The sequence below is a fragment of the Lycorma delicatula genome, chromosome 8, assembly GCF_047948215.1.
Source record: "Lycorma delicatula isolate Av1 chromosome 8, ASM4794821v1, whole genome shotgun sequence".
NCBI classification, from domain to species: Eukaryota; Metazoa; Arthropoda; class Insecta; order Hemiptera; family Fulgoridae; genus Lycorma; species Lycorma delicatula.
This window is the reverse complement of record NC_134462.1, coordinates 115,305,304-115,326,878: the sequence shown is the minus strand read 5'-3', so window position 1 is coordinate 115,326,878 and position 21,575 is coordinate 115,305,304. Positions and strand designations below refer to the sequence as shown.

The 21,575-nt window shown below is 29.6% G+C and overlaps 1 protein-coding gene across 1 annotated transcript in view; it reads right to left on the bottom strand.

Annotated features, from left to right (window-relative positions):
* Positions 1-1,611: 1,611 nt before the first annotated feature.
* Positions 1,612-21,575, bottom strand: part of LOC142328804 (discoidin domain-containing receptor 2-like) — a 309,180-nt gene continuing 289,216 nt past the window's right edge. The window contains exons 11-17 of the mRNA XM_075372847.1: positions 19,199-19,302; positions 16,201-16,323; positions 14,423-14,532; positions 13,382-13,582; positions 11,581-11,673; positions 8,750-8,891; positions 1,612-1,974 (exon numbers count right to left, since the gene is read on the bottom strand). Coding sequence (XP_075228962.1) covers positions 1,675-1,974; positions 8,750-8,891; positions 11,581-11,673; positions 13,382-13,582; positions 14,423-14,532; positions 16,201-16,323; positions 19,199-19,302 — 1,073 coding nt within the window. The 3' untranslated portion in view covers positions 1,612-1,674. The remainder of the gene's footprint in view (positions 1,975-8,749; positions 8,892-11,580; positions 11,674-13,381; positions 13,583-14,422; positions 14,533-16,200; positions 16,324-19,198; positions 19,303-21,575) is intronic.

The following is a 21,575-nucleotide window of genomic DNA, read 5'->3' as shown; positions in this document are numbered from 1 at the left end:
TGTATTAAATATTACAGAATAAATTACATAGAACTGTACTGTTCCATGTTTTTGTTTCAAACAAAGAGATAGCTCACTTTTTAGTTACATATTATGAATCACTGAATGGAAAAAACAGACTTTTATTCTACCATAAGCATTTTTCTCTTCTACTTTATGTGTATGAGTTTAATTTATATGAAGCAAACCTGTAAGAATTACAAAAATTATGGTAAAAAGGTTCTCATTTGTTGGCGTGTGATATTATTGTCGGCTTGTGTCATTGATTATACAGTTTGCTATAATTCCTCTAGATTTTCTTTAAATAGATTACAGCTTCTAACAATATAGGAAAGAATAAATTTTAACATAAAATAAAACTTTTTTTTCATCAATTGATTCATAAGATATAACTATTCAAATACAAGATTTTACTTTTATGTGATGAATTTCATATTTATTGAAGAATTTTAGGGTGAAGGACAGATGGGGAAAGAGACAATCAGGAATGGATGGATTCTTATATAAATACTTGATTAAACATACAATTTTTATATAGCTTTCTCTTTTGACTTAGTCTGAGTACAGAACAAATCAAAAATTTATTGAGGAAAGAAAGCAATTCTTCAAATAAATAAAAACAACTTTAGTCTTTTAAAAATTTTCCTATGGTTACAGGTACCAGTATTTAATAGTAATTTCAGAAGGTAATCATGTAGCTTATATTTAAGTAACATTGTTTTATGAATTTCCATAAACTTATTTAGTTTCTTGTTTTGTAATTATGAGTTTAAATTTTATTTTAAAACTTATCTGCCTTGTATTTGATTTTAATTCATAAGTAAATAAGGAAAGTACTGTTATAAATTATTGTAAATATTTTATAAAATTGCCAACAGGTTTCATATATTTCAGTATTCACCAATTAGCAACCCGCAACAAATTGCTCTAATCAATTTATCATTCTTTGGATTAATGTTTAAATATTATTAAGAGAAGAAAATATCTCACCTTTGTTTTTTGTAAATTTAATCTACCTGAACATTCCAAGTATGTTGTGGTCAATCATTACACATAAAAATTTCACAGGTGATTACTGTTTTGGAGAATTATTACTCGTGCTTAAAGATTCATTTCAGGTCTTCAGTTACTAGTCTCATTGAATATATATTTACATGGTTTTTCTTTCAAATTTTGCATAAAGATGTATAGGATTTTAATACTAATTTTTTTTTCAAGTTGTTTAATCACTTTTAGGAAGTTGTTATTCACAACAGTCCATTAATATAGAATGATAACATTTTAATGTATCATTTTATTAATTTAAAACTCTTTACTTGTGTATTATTTTTTACATAACTTCTGAATATCATAATAATTAATGATGACAATGATACAACAAAAGAATATGTAAAAAAATTTATGCTTCATATTATTTCAAATATTTAAATTATATTTTAATAAATTTATTTTTTTTTGAGACCTAACAGTACTCAACACAAATTCTAAGGCCTCAAGAAAACATGATAAACATAAACAAGATTGTTATCTTTAGCTTTATGCACAATTTTCTACAATTTTATAAGCTTCTTTATAGAAAATAGCATATTTTAACAATAATAACATATTTCTTAAAATAATTTATAATATCTTTCTTTTCAAATTTATTTTCATAAAACTATAGATTTATTTCAATCATGTTATTGAATTACAACCAGAATTTCTCCTTTGAAGAAACAAATATATTTCTCTAAACATTGGTCTTTCAGTTGGTTCTCGACACCAGCACTGTGTCATTACATCGGCAATATCTTTTGTAGCAGCTGATGGTCTAGGAAGAAAACAGAATGTTCCATCGTCATTATGTAAATGAGCCAAACTTCTTAGTACATCAATATCTGTCAGTTCTTCATATGGCCTGTGCTGGCATAGTAGAAGGATCTCCCATAAAGTAACACCAAATGCCCATACATCACTTTTTGTTGTATATTTTCCCTAAAAAAGAATAAATGTACATATTATTCCAGACAAATAATTGTAAATTTAAAAATCTGTAGAAAAGTTTATACAGTAAACTTGCTTACAACTGATCCTCTTGTACCCAGATTCTATTGTAACTGGTTAACCAAGAATCTGAAAAAATAAAACTAATTTTTTTTTCTATCCTAATTTCCTTCTATATGAGAATTAAAATTTATAATGTCAATAAATTTCACTTTATTTATAAACAATTTTATAATTATTATGTCTACTAAACTTTACTATTTTTTTAAAATTGTAATTGTAAAAATATCCTGCGTTTATTATTACTAAATTTTACATAATATAATGTATTGTTTTGTGTAAGTATGGACAATATTTTAATGGTGCAAGTACAAAACATAAGTAATTAATCATTAAGCTGAATTATTTATCCATTGGTCTGAGTCAGTATATGAATATAAAATAAAAATCCCAAACAAGTTTTTATCATTTACATCAGTTCATTACAAAGTGTACTATATTAAAAGAAAAAGTTCAGATCATTTTCAAAGTGTATTACAAGTTGTTTTTTAATTTCATGTATTACTATCTTCATTACTTTGAGCATATAATAGTCCTAATGTTTAAATTAGCTATGATGCCCAAAAAAAATTAAATAGTTATAAATGAAAAATATGCACACAAATATTTTGAAAAAATTAATATGCAGATTTGATAAAAAGAAATAATTGATTATTTTATTAAAAAAATGTTAATCCATTTTAATAGTAATATTGAAGACTAAACTTAACAATACTATAAGTAATGGTATTGTTACAGACTCAGGGTTATTTAAATTACCTATTTAATTTTTAAATACTCTTATAAATGTTATTTTTTCTGTTGCTCCTGTTTAAATGTTGCAACTTTAATTTTCATTTAATATGGTACTTTTAAATTTAAAGATCTTCAGCTTCGGTCAGATTCATTCAGCTCTTTACAGTTCACATGGCTCCTTTTGGATGCATTTGGTTCTTGACGATTCAGTGGTTCCATATACAGTATATAATTAAGCTCCTCACTTCATTCGTCCAGTCCAGTTCCAACTCTCCGATTAGCCTACTTCAAGTATTATCATTACATTTATGGATTCAATAACGTATATAAAGATTCACATATTATTCTTCTTCTTTCTTTACTATTTAGCCTACGGTAACTACCGTTTAGATAATTCTTCAGAGGATGAATGAGGATGATATGTATGAGTGTGAATGAAGTATAGTCTTGTACATTCTCAGTTCGACCATACCTGAGATGTGTGGTTAATTGAAACCCAACCACCAAAGAACACCGGTATCCACGATCTAGTATTCAAATAAGATTCACATATATATGAATATTATTTACATTCTAACATAATAACAGAATCCTGATTATCAAAATAATAGTAAAATTACAAACAATAATAATATCGATAGTAATAATAAATGTAATCATTATGAAGATGTAAGGCCACAATTAAACCAACAGAGATGCATCGGTTTTAATGACTATCACTACCGCAAACAAATTCTTTCAATCTCATCCAATTTTGATTCGTCATGGCAGGCAAAGGTCTTCTTTCTTTTTTTTGTTTACCCTCTGAAGATTATTGTTCAGGTATTACTAATGCCTGAATGGTATTACTAATACCTACAGCGAAGTCAGACTGGGCTTTTCCTCAGTGGCAGTGATGGCCCCCAGAACCCTGCAGTGACGGGTCAGCGTTGGTCGTCCTTCGCCGACGCGATTGTTCCCGAGCGATCCCACTCTGGGCCGGCTACTGCTGCTGAGTCCGCCGGCCAGGGCGATTGAAGTCCGGCGAGTTAGAGTGGGAAGGCAGCATCTGCGTCCAGCGACTTCCTCGGCTGGCCTGCCAGGCCTGCTGCTCCGGTGGGGATGTTGGCATCCGCCGGGAGGTCCCACGTCGAGCCGGCCAGGGAACATCTGTCTTCTTCCATCTTCTTCTTGGTCTTCTCCAGGTGGTGGTCGACGATTAATTGAAAATTCACTTTCGTGCACGCTCTTTTATTGGAGCCTGAGAGTGGTGGGGCTGCAGCGCCGCTATGGTGGGAGAACTGCATGGTGGGAGTGATGTTGTATCAGCGCATCCATTTACTGTGCGCCAGCTCACATCGTTGCTACCATTATCGCCTGCCGATATTAAATTAGGTATATATGTAGTAACAATGTACATGTATATACATTCTGATGAAGCAGAGATTCCTGTGAAAACAGTTAACATGCTGAAAAGATCAATGACTGGAGAAATAAAATATTTTTAAATAGTTATATTCTGCCGCTTGAAAACAATATATTACACTTTTTTTTAAATTTCTTAATTGTAATAGTTAAATACAGTTAAGAAATTACATTTCTTAGTTTTAATATCATAACACAAATCTTCTATTGATTTAAAAAAACTTTACCATTTGGAAAATGGGTTGAATTTTCTATCACTTTCTAGTTCTCCAACTGAATTCAGTTTTAGACAATATGGTATAAATATTCTAGTAGGCTTTACTATTTGAAGATTATGTTATAGAATAAATGGGATCAGTTATAACGAAGGGTTTGAAGGACTAAAGTTTTACTATTTAGCACTTCAATCCAGGTTGGGATTTTCATGTACTAGCACAGAATGATAATGAAAAACCCTATTTTAATTTTTGTTATAGATAACATTTGTTCTGTAATTATAACAGAAGTATTGCAAAACAAGACAAAAAGATACACCAATAGTAGTCATTCAAGGTCTCTCAAAGAAATGGTTACCCATCCTTTGGCTTCACAAAGGAAGAGTAAAGATATCTTACAATTCACAAACTATAAATCAACAATTTGGCTCTAAAACATTTAAAAAAACTGCTGTTGGAAGAATATTGAAAATTGAGTTATTAATGTTAAATGCCCCTTTATAAAGAATCTTTGACAAATTTTCCATCATTTATGTAAGTTAGGCTTATTAAAGAATGAGAGTTTTCTAGCAGTTATGTTTTCAGTATACATGAGAATATAAAAAATATATCTATTTGATATTCAAGAAATAAAATCTGAATTGCTGATCTCTGTGGTGAAGTGTTAGTATTGTTTCCTTTCATCTGTAGGTCCTAGTTCGAATCCTGTCAAGCATGGCATTTTTCACACACAATAAAATTTCATTTCCGTATACCACACACAAGCTTCAAGCTTAAGTGACAAAATCATCAAGAAAAAAAATGTCATTAAGAAATCTTATGATGTATATCAACTCTTCTTTATAAATCATTGTAATACAGAACTAAAATAAAATTTTGTTTGTTTGTTGATTGTTTTTTTTTTCATAAACTATGAATTACAGATTTGTTTTTCAAAGGAACAAATTATGCAGTGTTTTCTGGAATCTGAAATTTTATTTATTTCTTGAGTAAAAAATTTGACAGCTATTTCTTTTTTGTTCTTCTATAGTGTTTCATTTATAGTAAAGTTTATTTCCAGCAAAAAAAAAAAAACATATCTTTTAAGAGATGGGGGTACCAGTTTTCTGTAGTGCATATTTGTATGGTCATTCAATTAGATCAAATTAGTTGGAATTGATTTATTTATCTTTTGTAAGAGCCAGCAGAATTTTGATTATAGAAAATAAAATAAAAAATTGTACAATAAATCATTTATTTCTTCTGAGCACAAAGATCTTAAGGTAAGCAAAAATCGAAAAATATCGGGTTTTTGAATTTTGCGCCATATGATTGATTATACATATATTTCTGTACAATTCTATGTAAATATTTTGCTCATACGATAAAAAATACGGAAGATATATATATTTTTGTAAAGTTTTGTTTAGATTTGAAATCCATTTATTTCAAGCTCAAAATTTGTTGATATTTTTCTACATAATACTGCAAGAGATTTAGTACCATATTTTTATTTTTTATACACCATAGTTTTGTTTTGAACGTTAACAATATGCGACATTTGTTTTATTTATTTGCTTATTTACATATACATTGCTATTCATGAAAGGTTATGTTGTAAATTTCTGTTTTGTTTTTGTTTCTTGATGGGGCAGGTTTGTAATTAGTGAAATTGTTGTTGTGTATCGTGAAGTTTTGTGTAACAAGTACTTGTACAAAATGCCAAGATCTGAAAGGCTTACAAAAAAAATGTAAGCCTTTCTCTAAATTATAGAGAAAAACAGTACATCAAAAAATCATACATATCTTCCTCTGAAGTAATACCTTACGGTGATTCCGCAGCTAAACAGAAAAAGAAAGAAAAGAAAGTACATCAAAAAAAAGTATATCTGTAAATTATTTACCTGTTACACCAAATCAGCCGCCACTAGATGTAAATAGGCCTGGTAGTTCCTCGAAAAAGAAACTGAATTTAGGTTGTTACGAAAGTTTTAAAGGATCAGGTGATTGATACTGCATATTTGATGTTAATTTATTGAGTAAGTTTTTAAAAAAAAATTGTTAGTTGTAAATATTGTAGTGAAAATTACTGTATAAACTTGATTTATTTTGATAAGAAAGGAGTTGGTTTGGCCAAAAGTATTTTATTGCTTTGTGATAAATGTAATAAATCAGTTAAATCAATGAATTCAGATAAAGCAAAGAGTAGTAAATACGGTATAAATTAGTATTTTGTGTATGCTATGAGAACTATTGGCAAGGGGCCGAATCCTTGTAAGGTATTTTGTTCCCTCATGGACTTACCCTCATTTCTGACAAAACTTCATGCTTTCACAAAATTGATTGGGAGTTCTGTTAAGTGTGCAGAAGAGAGTAATAGGAGCCACTGGGAAAGCTGCATCTGTAAACAATAACTCATGAAATCTAAGCGTGGCTCTTTATGGTTCGCAGCAGAAGAGAGGTCACATTTCACTCAATGTATTTGTGAGTAAAAGTTTTGATATTAGTAAAATTCTTGATGTTAGTGTATTGAACAAATACTGTCAGGAATGTGTAATTCAAAATCCACAGGAACATAACCGTACCAAAAATTATGAAGGGAGAAGTGAAGGCATGGAGGTTCTTGGGCTGTTGAAGGTTTTAGGAGTATAAAAAGAAATGTAATGTATGTTGAGTATCTGGGAGGTAGAAACAGTAAGGGTTTCCAAAAAATGGTAGAGGATAACCCTTTTGGGAATGATGTAATCATAGAAAAGAATAGAATGTGTTGGGCACATACAATAGTGTATGTGCTGTATGCTGATTAAAATAATACATGAAAGGGCAGTGTTTGGCAGAAGGAAAAACCATTGGCGGTAAGAACAGGCTTATCTTTTCCTAACAGATAGATTTCAGTCATACTATGGCCAATCTGTCAGGTAGGGTGACATCATTGAGGAAATGAGAAAGAATATTTGGAGATCATATTTCCATGATATGTCAACCTACAGAGAATTACAACATTTCTGTCCCAAAGATGCTAACTCATGCATCCTTGAGATGCATGATTTGTTATTCTCACAGTGCAAGTATTAACAAAGAAGTTGCTTTAGGTGAAAGGTATAAGCATAAAACACTACTCAGTATGGTTATTGCTGAAAAAATTAAGCCGATTTATAATGACCTGTCAAAATCAGAGTTGCTAAAGAAATGCTTACACTAACGCACACAAAATCTGAATGAGAGTTTTAATCATATAGTGTGATCAAAGATTACAAAAACTAGTTTTGTTAGGTTAGATACTTTTAAAATTGGGGTTTATGATTCAGTGTTTGTGTTTAATGATGGATTTTGTGTCCAACTGAAAGTTTCACAAAAATTAAATTTGTAATATAGTGAAAAACATGTCATTTCAGTACTAAGGAGTCAAGATGCGGCACAAGAAAGCTGAAGTTTTAATGTTGGAGCCTATAAAGACCAAAAGAATAGGAAGGAGAGCGCAGGATAAGAAAAAAGAAAACCCAAAAGAGGCAGAGTTGGATCCAGATTATGGCCCAGAACTTTTTTAAACCAAGTAAGTGCTTTTATTTACTTTTAAACTGCTTTTACCAGAAATGTGATTTTTTCACCTACGTTCCTTTTTCTTCAAAAGCTATCAGAACTAAGTAGCTGAAATTTTTGCAGGACTTTACACAGGCTATTTTACCTGTCTGTTACCAAATTCATGAATATATCTTCATTAAAAGAAAGTTAAAGATTATTTTTCACTTAAAAAATTAAAATTTTCATAGAACTTTAACAAAAGATTTTAAATCTGTAAATATTTCTCGAAACTAAGTAAATTTGATAGGGAATTGGTATAAAACTATATAGATGCAGTGGTAAAAATTTCAGGGAAATCGGTTTAATCGTTCAGGTGAAGAAGGGACATAAATATTGCCAAATTAACATTACAGGCATAGGGTGGTCACGCTTACCTAATACCATACTGAACCAGTATCTTGGCATGAATCCCACTACAGAAATAATAATCAGCTAAGGGATATAAAATTTTATCTACAATTATAAACTAAGGTAGAAAAGGCCATGTAGACAGTGTTAGGGAGACATAATATAAGCTGAGGTGGGTGGGTGACACTGTACTGGTAAACTGCTAAATTGAACATAAATTAAAAAAGTATGTCTGTTGCAAATTTTACAATGCTTGTGCCAGAAAGATAAACAACCACTCAGTTGTCAATCAATACTCGGCTATCAAGACCACCAATATCAAAGATGAGATGAAACTTTTTTTTAGATCTATATCAAATGGTTGAAAATAGTGTCACTAGAAATTATGGAAGATGAAATGAGGAATTATGAGGCTAATTTTTTATGTTTAATTTATTTCTTACCAAATATATTGATTCCCATGCCATCCATCTGATTGGCAGTGACATTCCATTTTCCATTTTAAAATAATCATTAGCGTAAAGTTCATTATCTGTACCAAAATCAGATATTTTAATATGATATAATTTTCCTACGAGACAGTTTCTGAAAAAAAAGTAAATAAACCAAGTTATTAGAAACAATGACAAAAACACATATTTCATTTATTTGTACATATAAATTTTATAAAAAACCTTTGAAAGAAAAAATGGAAATAACCAGTTGACTTTTAAATACACATAAATGTATTTCAAGATCTTATGGAGTTTTTATTGAGATAAATAAAAGGCCATGTAACACCTACAGATGTTTAAAAATCCTGTTGAATAATTTAAATTTATTTTGTTCACCATACAGAATCTTTTTGCAAAAATTAATATTGCTAGAAACACACTATTTTTCTGCTTAAAATTATAAAGTTATTTTATACGATATCATACAATTTAAAAAAATAAAATATCTAGTAACAATAGTAGTATCTTAAATTAAGTATTTTGGCCAGATCCTTTTTTTTTCTTTGTTTAATCTCCAGGACCACCATTAGGGTATTGCTTCAGAGGTTGAGATGAATGATTTGTAGCATGTGTGAAAATGCCGTACCTGACCAGGATTTGAACTCGGGAACTCTGGTTGAAAGGCTGAGATGCTACCACTTGCGCCCTGGGGGCTGGCTGTCCAGATCTTTTAGATTTTTCTAACTGTACCTTCTTGCATTTCCCTTTTATTTGACTGTAAATTGTGTACTTCCAAAACCTTGAAAGAAGACCACTTTTTTGTCTGTATATCAAATGATCAACCTAGATTATTTTTATTTAATATGTTTCATAATTTCTCCCTGGTCACAAAGTACTGAGTAATGGATCAATCAAAATTTAGCTTAAACTTATTCCTTAAGGAACAAAAACTTTTTCTTAATTAAAGAATGTTCTTTAAAAAATGTTGATTATGGAATAAATTTATGCATTGAATATTGTACAAAGGAGCAATTCCTTTGTACTAATTAGATATTACATTATTATTATTATTATTATTATTATTACATATTATTAGATTAGATATTACAGCCGGTTGCTACCTCCTTTCCTCATTTATTACTTCCTATGCTGTCGAGTTAAAATTTGACATCAGTCTTTTAAACTCTTTTACACCATTTTTGTCTTTTATCCCTCTATAATTTCTTTGCATAATATGTTATTTCATTATATTTTTGTCAATTGAATGATTCTTGTTTTTCCCATCAAATATATTTTTCCCTGAATGTTATCTAAACTTCATTATCATTTGGTAGATTTTCATTATCATTTTTTTTATAGATTTTTAGGCAGCTTTTTTCTAGGACAAGCTGCATTAAAGTGAAATGTAAATTTATCAAGTTTAAATTAATCAGTTAATATTAACATACGTCAAATACACTCATTTACTTTGATTATATCTTTACATTCTACCTTATTCAACTCCATTCAGCTTTAATGCTGCTAGATGTGCGAGTTTTAGCTTAAAGTTATTTGTCACAAATTTTTTCTTCATTATTGTTTACTGAAAGCTTTATTACATTATATTTAAGATTTTATAACTCATTATTTTGTATTTGAATCTTATTGTTAATTTTTTTTTTTCAAATTATCTATTGTATTAATAGACAGAATAATCATGAATCATATTTTGAAGATTATTCATATTTATTTCACACAGAGTGATAGCGTCTTTCATCTAGAGGTTCCAGGCTCAAATCCCAGTTAGACATGACATTTTTCATAGGCTATAAAATTCCACACAAGCTTTTTGTTATATGGTAGTAACATAAAGCCAAAAAAAAAAAAAAACATTCATTACATATTTCACTTTTTGACTGTGATCAAAATCCCCAATTCTAGTTTGAACTAAGTTAAATTCACTAAGGGAACTGGGACTAAATTTTGTTGTTGCGATCAACATCTTTGGTGGTATGTTGTGTTATTTTGCCTTGAATTATGAGACATTCACAAAATTGGCTCATAATAAGTAGAACTTGGCGTGGGGTTCACGCTTCTGCGAGCTCGGTTAGCTGGTTCAGAGGGATACGACATAGGACATTCAAGATGTACGGACGAGGCCTACAGCGAAGGCAATAAGCTGAGTTATTAAATCAAATCACTGATGCAAATGTTTACCGAGGCATTTACATCAGTGGCATCCTAACTAGGCCAGGCTTATTACTATAAGATGTAAAAAGTTAGACGGTGATAGACAACTTCCGTTAAAGCCCAACAGGGCAAGGTACGGGGGGGGGGGGGCAACTGGAACGTCACTAGGTGGGTGTCTTCCCCTACGGGGTTAGAATGTGATTGAAGTCCCTTCAAAATTATTATTCTAATATACTGTTCAGCTTCCATGTCAAAACATTGAAAAGTTTTTAAAAAATCCTATCTCTATTCCTATTTAGAAATTGATGTATGCCTAATACTCTTGTACTATTTTCCCCCTTTTTCAATTGATTTAATTATCTTAACTTGTTCACTCTTACATTCTCTGTATATGTCTCTACTACCATGTTTAGCTACTTCTTTAATGATAATCAAACAATAAACAATCTGTAATGCTGAATTGATTCATTAGTTCTGCAGTTCTTCAGTTAAAAATATATACATTCTTTTAAAAAGATTTTTAAAATTAAAATTAAAAATTATTTATAACAATGAGAAATTAAATAATTAATTTAGCTATAGCTACTTAAAAACACTTATATGTTAATTGGTGATAATATATTAATGTTACTGTAATTATTGTTTAAATTAAATAAGTTATAACATTTTACCTTGCTGCAAGATCTCTATGAACGAAATTAAGAGATTCTAAATAACGCATGCCTGATGCAATTTGTGTTGCCATATACAATAATGTATTCAAGCTAGAAAGAAAAAACACAAACGTTATTTTAGCAGATTCTTAAACTTACATTATAATCTGTTACATAATGATTCTGCAATACCTGAAATATCTTAGTAAATAGAGTCCTGGAAAATGAATCACATAAATTAGGATAAAATGTCAATGGTGAAAGCATCATTCAGTGTTCTAGTTCTCATTGATCATTGAAGTTAACAATGGTGGGAACAATTCATTTATGAGATACTTTAGTCCGTAATAATCATAACATTCAATCAATCTGTATCTCAGTAAGATGTTATAAAACAAAAAAGTAAACAATTCACTTTGTATAAATTAGTTTGTATAACAGTAATGGTTCAAAATTTTCAGCTTGTGTGATATATGAGAGACTGGTGAAACGGTTTCACCATCTGTTCCTCCATTATGTTTTTGCCAAGCTTCTGCCTTCTTTAAAGCAGCTAATTTTTCATGTTTACTTCAGTTTTCATGTTTTTATCTTGGATAATTCATTCAAATGTATGCTGTAAAGAAAGAGGTGGCAATTGAATACTCAATATTTTCTTCATAGCTTTATGGACCCATGAAAAGTCACTGTACCATTTATTTCAATGAAAAGCCCATCTTCTACAAACAATTTGAAAAAATGACGTTTCCAGCAGGTTGGATACTTTACTTATTAAAAAGCATATTGAGTTTTAAAAGCATATACGAGTATTTTTCATAAAAATTTCAAATAAGCAAAAAATGGTTGGTTTTTTTAGGTGAGTTTTAAATTCTTGACATTTTTTCTGGAATGTGCTTACATTACTAGATATAAATGTAAATTTAAAAAAAAAATCTTCTGTACTACTTGAGAAATAAATTAATATGTAATGCAATAGCATTTTTCATGAACTCTCAAACAACCAAATAGTCTCAAAATCTGAAAATTGGAAAATTCTTAGGGAAAAGTATAAGTGACAGGAGAAAAAATGTTTTATAGATATTCTTAAAATATTTATAATAGCAAATATATTTTAATATTTATTGAAATGAAGATGATAGGTTACAATTTTTTTGGGTGATTTAATATGGAATGAATGCAATGTCTTTATACCATATGTTCTTGTTTTTGTACCATAATTTGCAAAGGATTGTAATTATAAAAATGATTGAACATTGGAACAATGATGAACACTGGATGTGTTATTTTGCATTTGAGATTAAATCTTCATCTGATCTAATCAATAATATTTGCCGCAATCATTTTAGTTTTTTATACTTTTATATACTTGAGTATTCTCTTATATACTAGTTTTTTCTAGTTTTGTATTCTAGATTGTTAGCATGATGTGTACAACATATATGTGTGTATATATATATATATTAAATTAAATTTTTTATAGTCCATATTTCTATACATTGAGTATAGTACTATATTAACATATTGAAAGCATGTTAAAGATTTTAAATAATATAACATTTAAAATATTTAAACAACATTGTGACTGAACAAAAAGCATCATGTATTTTAATATGTAAATGTAAAAAAGAAAAAAATTAAAAAATTACTGAAGATGGGCTTAAGCCTGAAAGTGTTTCGAAAAAAAATGTAAGGTAAGAGTGTTCTTTAATTCTGTACTTTGTTGAGGGGCTGAATAAGTTTATACTTTATAATTAACTATATAATATATTATTAACAATTTTATTATCTAATCATTATTAAGAAATGATAATGTTATTATTACCTTATCGTTTTAGCTCCAGAAGAGCTTGTCCTGTCACATGCTATCGTGGTATGAGTTTTAAGAAACTGATATAAATCACCATGAGGTAAATATTCCATCAATACAGATAATGGTTTTTCACTAAAACAAACCCCTAACACCCTTGCTATATTGTCATCTTCTATTGCTGCCAAAATCCGAACATCTCTCTCAAATTCCAGCCTGCAAGAAAAACAATTTAATTATTACTTATTTTTATAATATTATATTCAGTTATGTCTAAATTAAATCTACTCTAATAAATTATCGATGCAGAATTAACAATAAAAAGATTTTACTGGCTAATGGTCATTTTCTTCTAGAAAAATTAATTTTTTTCATACTTTATAAATTGTTTATCTTTTTTCCCCTACACGTCACTTACTTGTCCTTTGTACCTAAGTGCATGAAAATGGGTAACTATAAGCAATTATTCTAAACTTGTTTAAATTATTTGTGCCACTAAAGATGATTGCCTCAGAATAATAGCAGTAGTTGTACTGAAATTGTGTTTTTATTCAGAATTGATTTTTTGAATAAAAGAGAGAGTGAATTCTATTTACCATTCTTGATTTAATTATTATTGATGTGAACAGATGAAAATTACATTTTTTATTTTTTTATTTTAATTTTAATGTCTAAAAAATTAAAGTAGTACAAATAAAGACTGCAAATTTTTATATACCTGTTTATCAAAGCTATAATTAGAATCTGGTAAAGTTTTGACTTGAATAGATTATTATAATATTCTTGCCAAAGTTTAAAAAAAACCTTCTTTATTTTTCCATGCTAGCAATAACTAAGAAACATGATAAAAAACTAACTTTACATATTTTATGTAGAAACAATTAAATCTTTATTGTTTCTGTGAGAATCAGTTTTATCTCATTTCAGAATCAATTTACTCTTTATTGGCATATATAACAATAGTGAATTTTCATTTTACATACTAGCACAATTGTTTTTTATGAACTAAACATTACTCTAAAATCTAAAATATTTAACCCATAAATTTATACTTACTGTTCTGATTCAGTAGCATGTAGGGGTAGAGATTTTACCGCTACTAAACGTTTTCCTAAAGATGGTGCTCCACCATATTCAGGTATTCCATCTGCTTCTGCCATGTACACCTAACACCACAAAAATAGTTAGTTTTCTTTATTGTTGTATGTTAACAGATTTGCAATTAATTGAATTCTTTTTTATAAGTATTGTGCAGATATATATACTGTGCAATCTAATATGAGGCTCTAGAATTTGGGTAAGGTGGTAAACCGCACCTTGTACAATCTGATAGTTGTGCAGCACCTGGAACGTCTTAGAAAGTAGCATCGTTATATTTAAAGTAAGAATACATGCACAGTAATATATACATTTAATAAACAGTTTCTTGTTGGCAATTGAAATTAAATATTACTGGATGCAGTTTTTCTTATGTAAGGTGCTGAAATTTTATTAGTGGTTAATAACCATAGCAGTTAATGTTATATTCATAAAAATTCCAAAAAAAAGTCTCAAAACAAAATGAAAGAGATTTAAATTTATTTGTGTATTTAATAATTATATGCTGATACCCAGTTCCACCTACTACCTCAAGTTTTCTTTATTTACTTCTGGTAAATTACAGGTTTTTTTTATTGTAAAAAGGAGGTAGAAGCTTTTTAGCTCTTGTGTATTGTATGTTGAGTTATTCACACATTTATTTTCAGTATTAAAATAATAATATCTGTTATTTTTATAATTGACACTGTCTAAAGTGTCCAAAACAGTACCAGTGGACTGGCTAGCTTATCAGTGTTTTTTTTTTTTTTTTTTTTAATAACAGGACTGAAAGTTATCTGTAAAAATTTTACTCGTCAATTAATTGAAACAATGATAGAATAGAAAGAAAATAAATTACTTTTGATCTGTTTTGGGGTTAATGAATAGCAGATGTCACTGTTCTGTCAGCCTACATCTCTACATATTATTTAGGAGGCTTTGGTTCTGAATCTTATCATGCATAACAAAACTTATCTTTATTTATCATCATCATGTGGTATTCTACTGGTTGGTAGGTTCCTGGTATCAGTGTTGTCTCCATCAGTTTCTGTCCCATTCTTCTCTTTTCTTATCATAATCTTCATTACCCTTTATGCCATTTATTTACTTAAGTCTTGCCTTTTCCTTGTTATTTCTTTTTCACCTTTAATGTACACTTCAAGAATTGTATTTATTATTCCTTTTCCCCTAATTGTAGCCCGATTCAATTTGCTTTCCTCCTTTTGATAGTCACCATTATTTTTCAATTTTCATTTATTCTTCTTAATACTTCTACGTTACTTTCTCTGTTCACCTACTTTATCGTCACCATCCTCCCCCAGACCCGCATTTCAAAAGCCTTGATCTTATATATTTTCCTTTTTCCCCAGTGCCCATTTTTCACTGCCGTACAAAAGTATACTACAAACATAGCATTTTATCAATCTCTTCCTAAGGATCAGATCCATGTTGCTGCAGAGTAGGTTTTTCTTTCTAAAAAAAGCTTTCTTTGCCATTGCAATTCTTGTCTTAATCTCTTCTTTATGCCTCCAGTTTTCAGTTAGTAATGTCTCGAAATATCTTTATTTTTTTGCTTGTTCACTTTTTCCTTCTGTTGTTAACACCATTCATATCTTTCTTCTCATTCACCTTCATAAGTTTTATTTTCCTCACATTTATTTTCATCCCATTCATCTTTATTTACCGGTGTTAATTATAGTTGAAATAATATTTGCAGTTGCTTAAATAGATAAATAATTAAAATAAAGTATAATTACCATCTGATATGCTCCTTCTCCAAGTTTTGACAGCATTCTAAGTCGATGCCTGGGAAACTCTGGTACAATCATCTCATCCAACCTTCTTTTAAGAGCATTCAACACTTCTTGTTGAGTTTGTGACTGTAAAATACATAATTTATTTATTAATGTAAGTATATTTTTTAAAACAATAATAAGCTCCGTTTAGAACTTGTAAAACTGGGACACACAAACAAAAATGATTAATTGTTAATAATTTTGTTTTGTAATTGTTAATTATTAATTATTCCTCTTAAATAAAGAGGAATTTAGTAATTTTTTTTCTGATTTTACCAACAATATGAGTACACTGACCTTCTGTAAATTGAAAAATTCAACTTGAATAAATTTTGTTGTTGATTCAGTGTTATTGTTTATGATTGATATCCAAGACACTAAAAGTCATATTTCAAATATTAAAAGTAAATATTCAGTGAATGTTGATGAAATCTACTTCTATTTCTAAAGAATTCATAGAAGATATGTTATCTGTTACAAATTTAATCAATGACTCTTTTACTAGTGAAGTATTTCCATTGTTACAACCTTTCATGAAGAAGGATATTACAAAATTAATGCAGTTTTATGTTATTAATATTTTCTAGATTAATTGAAAAAATTATGCAGAGTATATTTTTAAATCTTGAAAAACATACTATTCAGAAAGGTTTCATGAAAAGCCACAGATAATACTTCAGCTACTTCTATTAAGATACAAAAAATTTCTGTTTTTTTTTTTTTTTGTATCAGTAAAAGTCAATAATTAGTAGCTCTTCTTTCAGTTGAGCTATTCATAGCTCTGTTATAGTGCCTTTCTTAAAACTTTTTAGGGAATCCATTTTGTTTGTTATCAAATAATATATTATTTAATCTATTTTGTTTTTTGTTAGTTTAACATGTTATTTTTATCATATTCTACATCATTGTAAACTGTAAATTGTTCAAGTTTGTTGAGATCTTGTTATTTATGTACTATTTGTGTTCTGCTTGTGGCAATAAATTTTACTTTTCTGGAAATCTGAAAACCTGTTTTTCCAATTTCCACACCAGTAAAAAGAAAATGGAAAACGACATCCATGCATTTTTTAATGAATTTTGCGCAGTAAAGATTGATGGTTCTAATGTTGTAATTAAATTTTTCCTAATTCTTTTTTGGCAACAATAACACGGCAAAGTCATCTACCAAGTTATATGGCACATAATGTAGTCATTGGTGATCGGCAGTCACATAAGGTAGAAAGTATAATTCCATCGGTTTTTCTTTTTTATAAAAAGAGAAATTCAAAGAAAATTATCCAGTCAGTGCAGGTTAGTGGTTAACACCTTCACTGATAGGACTTATTCCTTATAATTGCTACAGCATTGCTTTTAATCCTGATATATTTCTTTATTATTATTTATATTTATTAATATGATTAATGAATAGTGATTAAAAGTATTCTTTGATCACTGAAGTTTAATTAACAGGATTGATTGGCTTGAGTTTGTACAAGACATAACCTCATAAATAAATATCCACATTACTCAGAGTGATTTAAATAGCTATTTAATATACAAGTAATTCATACTTCTCAAGTTAAAAAGTTATACAACTATCTACATTTTTTTTTGGTTAGCGACAGAAATATATTTTTTAGATTGCAACTTCAACTTGCCAAAAAAAAAAAAAACACCTTCTACACAGCATTGTAAGAGCTTTTCTCCAACTATTTACTATGGATGGAAAGCATTTAAATTATTACTCAACTATTATACTATTTATTTTTCTTTTCCAAATAGATTTTAATTTATCTTAATACTATAACACTTTCATACTGTAAAATAGAATTTTAAACTAAAATGCTGCTTGTCATTTATTATTTATGCTTACTACGAGGGTTATTTTTTTTTCAAGGTCCGATCAGTCACAAAATTAAAACCACAGTGAAAAAAAAAATTTTTTATTTATAACAAGTACTTACATAGTTATGTTATTTCTCTACATAGTCGCCAGTCTGATTTAGACATTTGTCGTACCGTGGTACCAACTTTCCAATACCCTCGTCATAGAATGGAACCGCCTGTGTTTTCAGCCATGTTTGTACGCTGGTCTGCAGCTCTTTGTGAAATTCATGGAACTTGGCACGACCATCACTGCAGCCTCATACTGCGTGACTTTTCAACGTCTACAAAGGGCAATTCAGAATAAGCGTAGAGTTGTCATCTGAAGTTGATGTTGTCATCAGGCATTGTCTTTCTCCATGACAATGCTCGGCCGCACACTGCAGCTGTAACAAAGAAGCTCCTGCAGCGTTTTCGTTGGGAAGTGTTTGATCACCCACCATACAGCCCGGACTTGGCTCCATCTGATTTTCACCTCTTTGCTCGCATGAAATGCTGGCTAGGAGGACAACATTTTGGTACAGACATCGAGCTGCAGACCAGCATAGAAACACGGCTGAAAACACAGGCGGATCCGTTCTATGACGGGTATTGGAAAGTTGGTACCACCCTACGACAAATGTCTAAATCGGAGTGGCGACTATGTAGAGAAATAGCGTAACTATGTAAGTACTTGTTACCAATAAAATATTTTTATTTTCACTGTGGTTTTAATTTCATGACCGATCGGACCTTGAAAAAATAACCTTCGTATAATAATGTTTTTATTTATTAATTTTGTATTTTGATCAAGAATTTTACATGATTTTGTTTTTATTCTTTCAAGAAGATGCTAGCTGCTCTTAACCAATCCTGATCTGATTGATTTTACGTAATTATATACTAATCTAAACCACATATTTACTTATACTGTGTTCAGAATGATAAATAAAAGAATTAGAGAATATGGAATTTAAAACTAACAAAACTTTCAAACTCTTAATAATTTAAGCATCAGTAGAATATAAACAAATATTTAAAATGGTTTCTAATGTTCTACATTTCTATCTAACAAAAATTATTCTTTTTATTTATGTTCTTATTCTTATACACTTACCTTCTTAGTTAATGTATCTGTAAATAATGATTTATTTGATGGTTCAGTTGCTGTTAACATTGGTATGTTTATTTGTGGTACTGCATATTCATGCTGTGAAACATCTGAAATAATAATTGAATTAAATAGTAATAAAAGAATATAATTATTTTATTTTAAGGTTTATTTATATTTTTTACTTACCAGATGTTTGCTTTTTCCTTTTACAAAAATTTTTACCAGGATGTATATTAGTATAACAAATAATACAATTTTTTTACAGGGATGTATATTTAACTTAAATATATACTCAAATACTTATCTTCTGATGATTTGAAAAAAAAAAATTTATTTTCACTAAATATTTCAATTACTATAAACCAGAGTATTAAATTTAGGTTGTAATTTTTGTGCAAGTAACCACTTCTTCCCAGTTTTATTATCTTTTTTACCTTTATACTATTGCCCTGATTTCCAATTTTCTTCTCATCCTTTCAAGAAATACTGTACTAGTTGCCTTTTGTTATATGAATAATAACAATTTATTAGACATTTGTTGTATTATTTTTTTATAATATTTTAGAATAGCAAGAATTATTTATTTATTTTTTATTTAATAAAACATCAATGTCCTTCAAAATACTGCTGTTTTCTAAACAGTTTTTCTACTGTTCAAAACATTTTTTATTTTCTTCTGAACTAATGATGTTAAATATCTCCAGCTATTTTTTCTTAACCTCTTTTACATCCAGAGAACGCTTTTCTTTTAGGTTTTCTTCATTCTTGTGAATAAGAAGAAGATGCAGGGGGCTAGGTCAGCAAGTAAGGAGGGGTGAGAAACTGTTGTCATGATGTTTTTCATCAAAAACTGATTGATTTTCAATACTTTATGGGCAGGCGTGTTGTCATGATGAAGCGTTGTTTTTTCTCACTGACTCATATAATTGCTTCAGCACTTGCAGATAGTAATGTTGGTTCACTGGGGAACAAATTCAATGTGAGTGACTCCTTTGATGTAAAAAAAACAATCTATCGTGAACTTCACATTTGATTTCATTTGCTGTGATTTTTTTGGTCTGGGCAATGAAGTGGACTATTATTTTGTTTCAGAGCTGTAGCCATTACACCAAAATTAACCCTTGTTATGACTTTTGACAAAAAATCCGGGTCAGTTTGTGCTTGTTCTTTCAATTCCTGGCACACTCTTTAGTTGGTTACTTCTCTGGTCATCAGAAAGCCGTGGAACAAATTTTGCCGCGATGCATCTCGTGTTCAAATTTTCAGTTAGGATTCTTTGACATGAACTCCAGGAATTCTCAGTTATTTCCTCTACTTCATAGATTGTTCTGTGACAAACATGATGGCATCTCATACTTTTTGAACATTTTTATCTGTTCTGGACATTGAGGGGTGATCTGAACAGGGGTTATCTTCAAGTGATGTTTGGCCTCTTCTGAACTTGGCATACAAATTGTAAATTCTTGCCCAGCTTGGAGCCCCGTAAGCTTCCCGAAGCATTGAATCTGTTTTTTTCACTAATTCCTTTAACAGGAAAATAGAATTTGATGTTGGCTTGTTGCTCCTTGAACTTTGCCATTGCAAAATCTCTGAGAGCGTTGGGAGGGGCTTAAGAAAACAATCATTCTGCCCACTATGGTAGTTTCCCATGAATGCTACCTGGCCAACTGAGAAGGAAGAATCTAGTAAACATACCTAGCAGGAGAGGGCAGCACTGCTAACCACTTGCCAACAGAAAATAATTCTTTTTGTTTCTTTTTGCTACCCCAGTGTGTATTTGACTCAGAGATGAAATCAGTGGGAAACTACTTCACTCCTTACTTTCTTATAACAGAATAAAAAGCATCCGCTGTATGTTTTGTTATTCTGATATTTTCAAGAATAACTATGTAATTTTCAGGACATAACTCATGTCAAGTTACCTGCAATGATGGTTGTGGCCCTTATAGGTCCGTTGTCACAGATGGTTAATGTTTTTTATTTGGTTAGAAACAAAATAATAATTTGCTCTTGAAGGTTTCTTGAGATTTTTACTTTTGTCACATAAATTAGTTTGTAGACTTGAATTTAAAAATGAATATTTTCATTCACAGTGTGATACAATGATTCAACTTGTCTAACAAAATTTTTGCTAAAGAATTCTGCGTTGTATGATTTCACTTAAAGTATTTTAAATGGTTATAATGAATTATAAATGAATTGAGTTATCATTATTATTAATTGCTTATTTTTAATTTTGATAAATGCGAAAAGAACCTACTTTCATACTTTGTGTGAAAGATGTCGCTATGTCACTCTATAACTTACAAACAGTTATTCTGATCACATTTAACATTTTGAAGTTAAATTAACAATGTTGTTAGGTAGATTTCATAAGAAA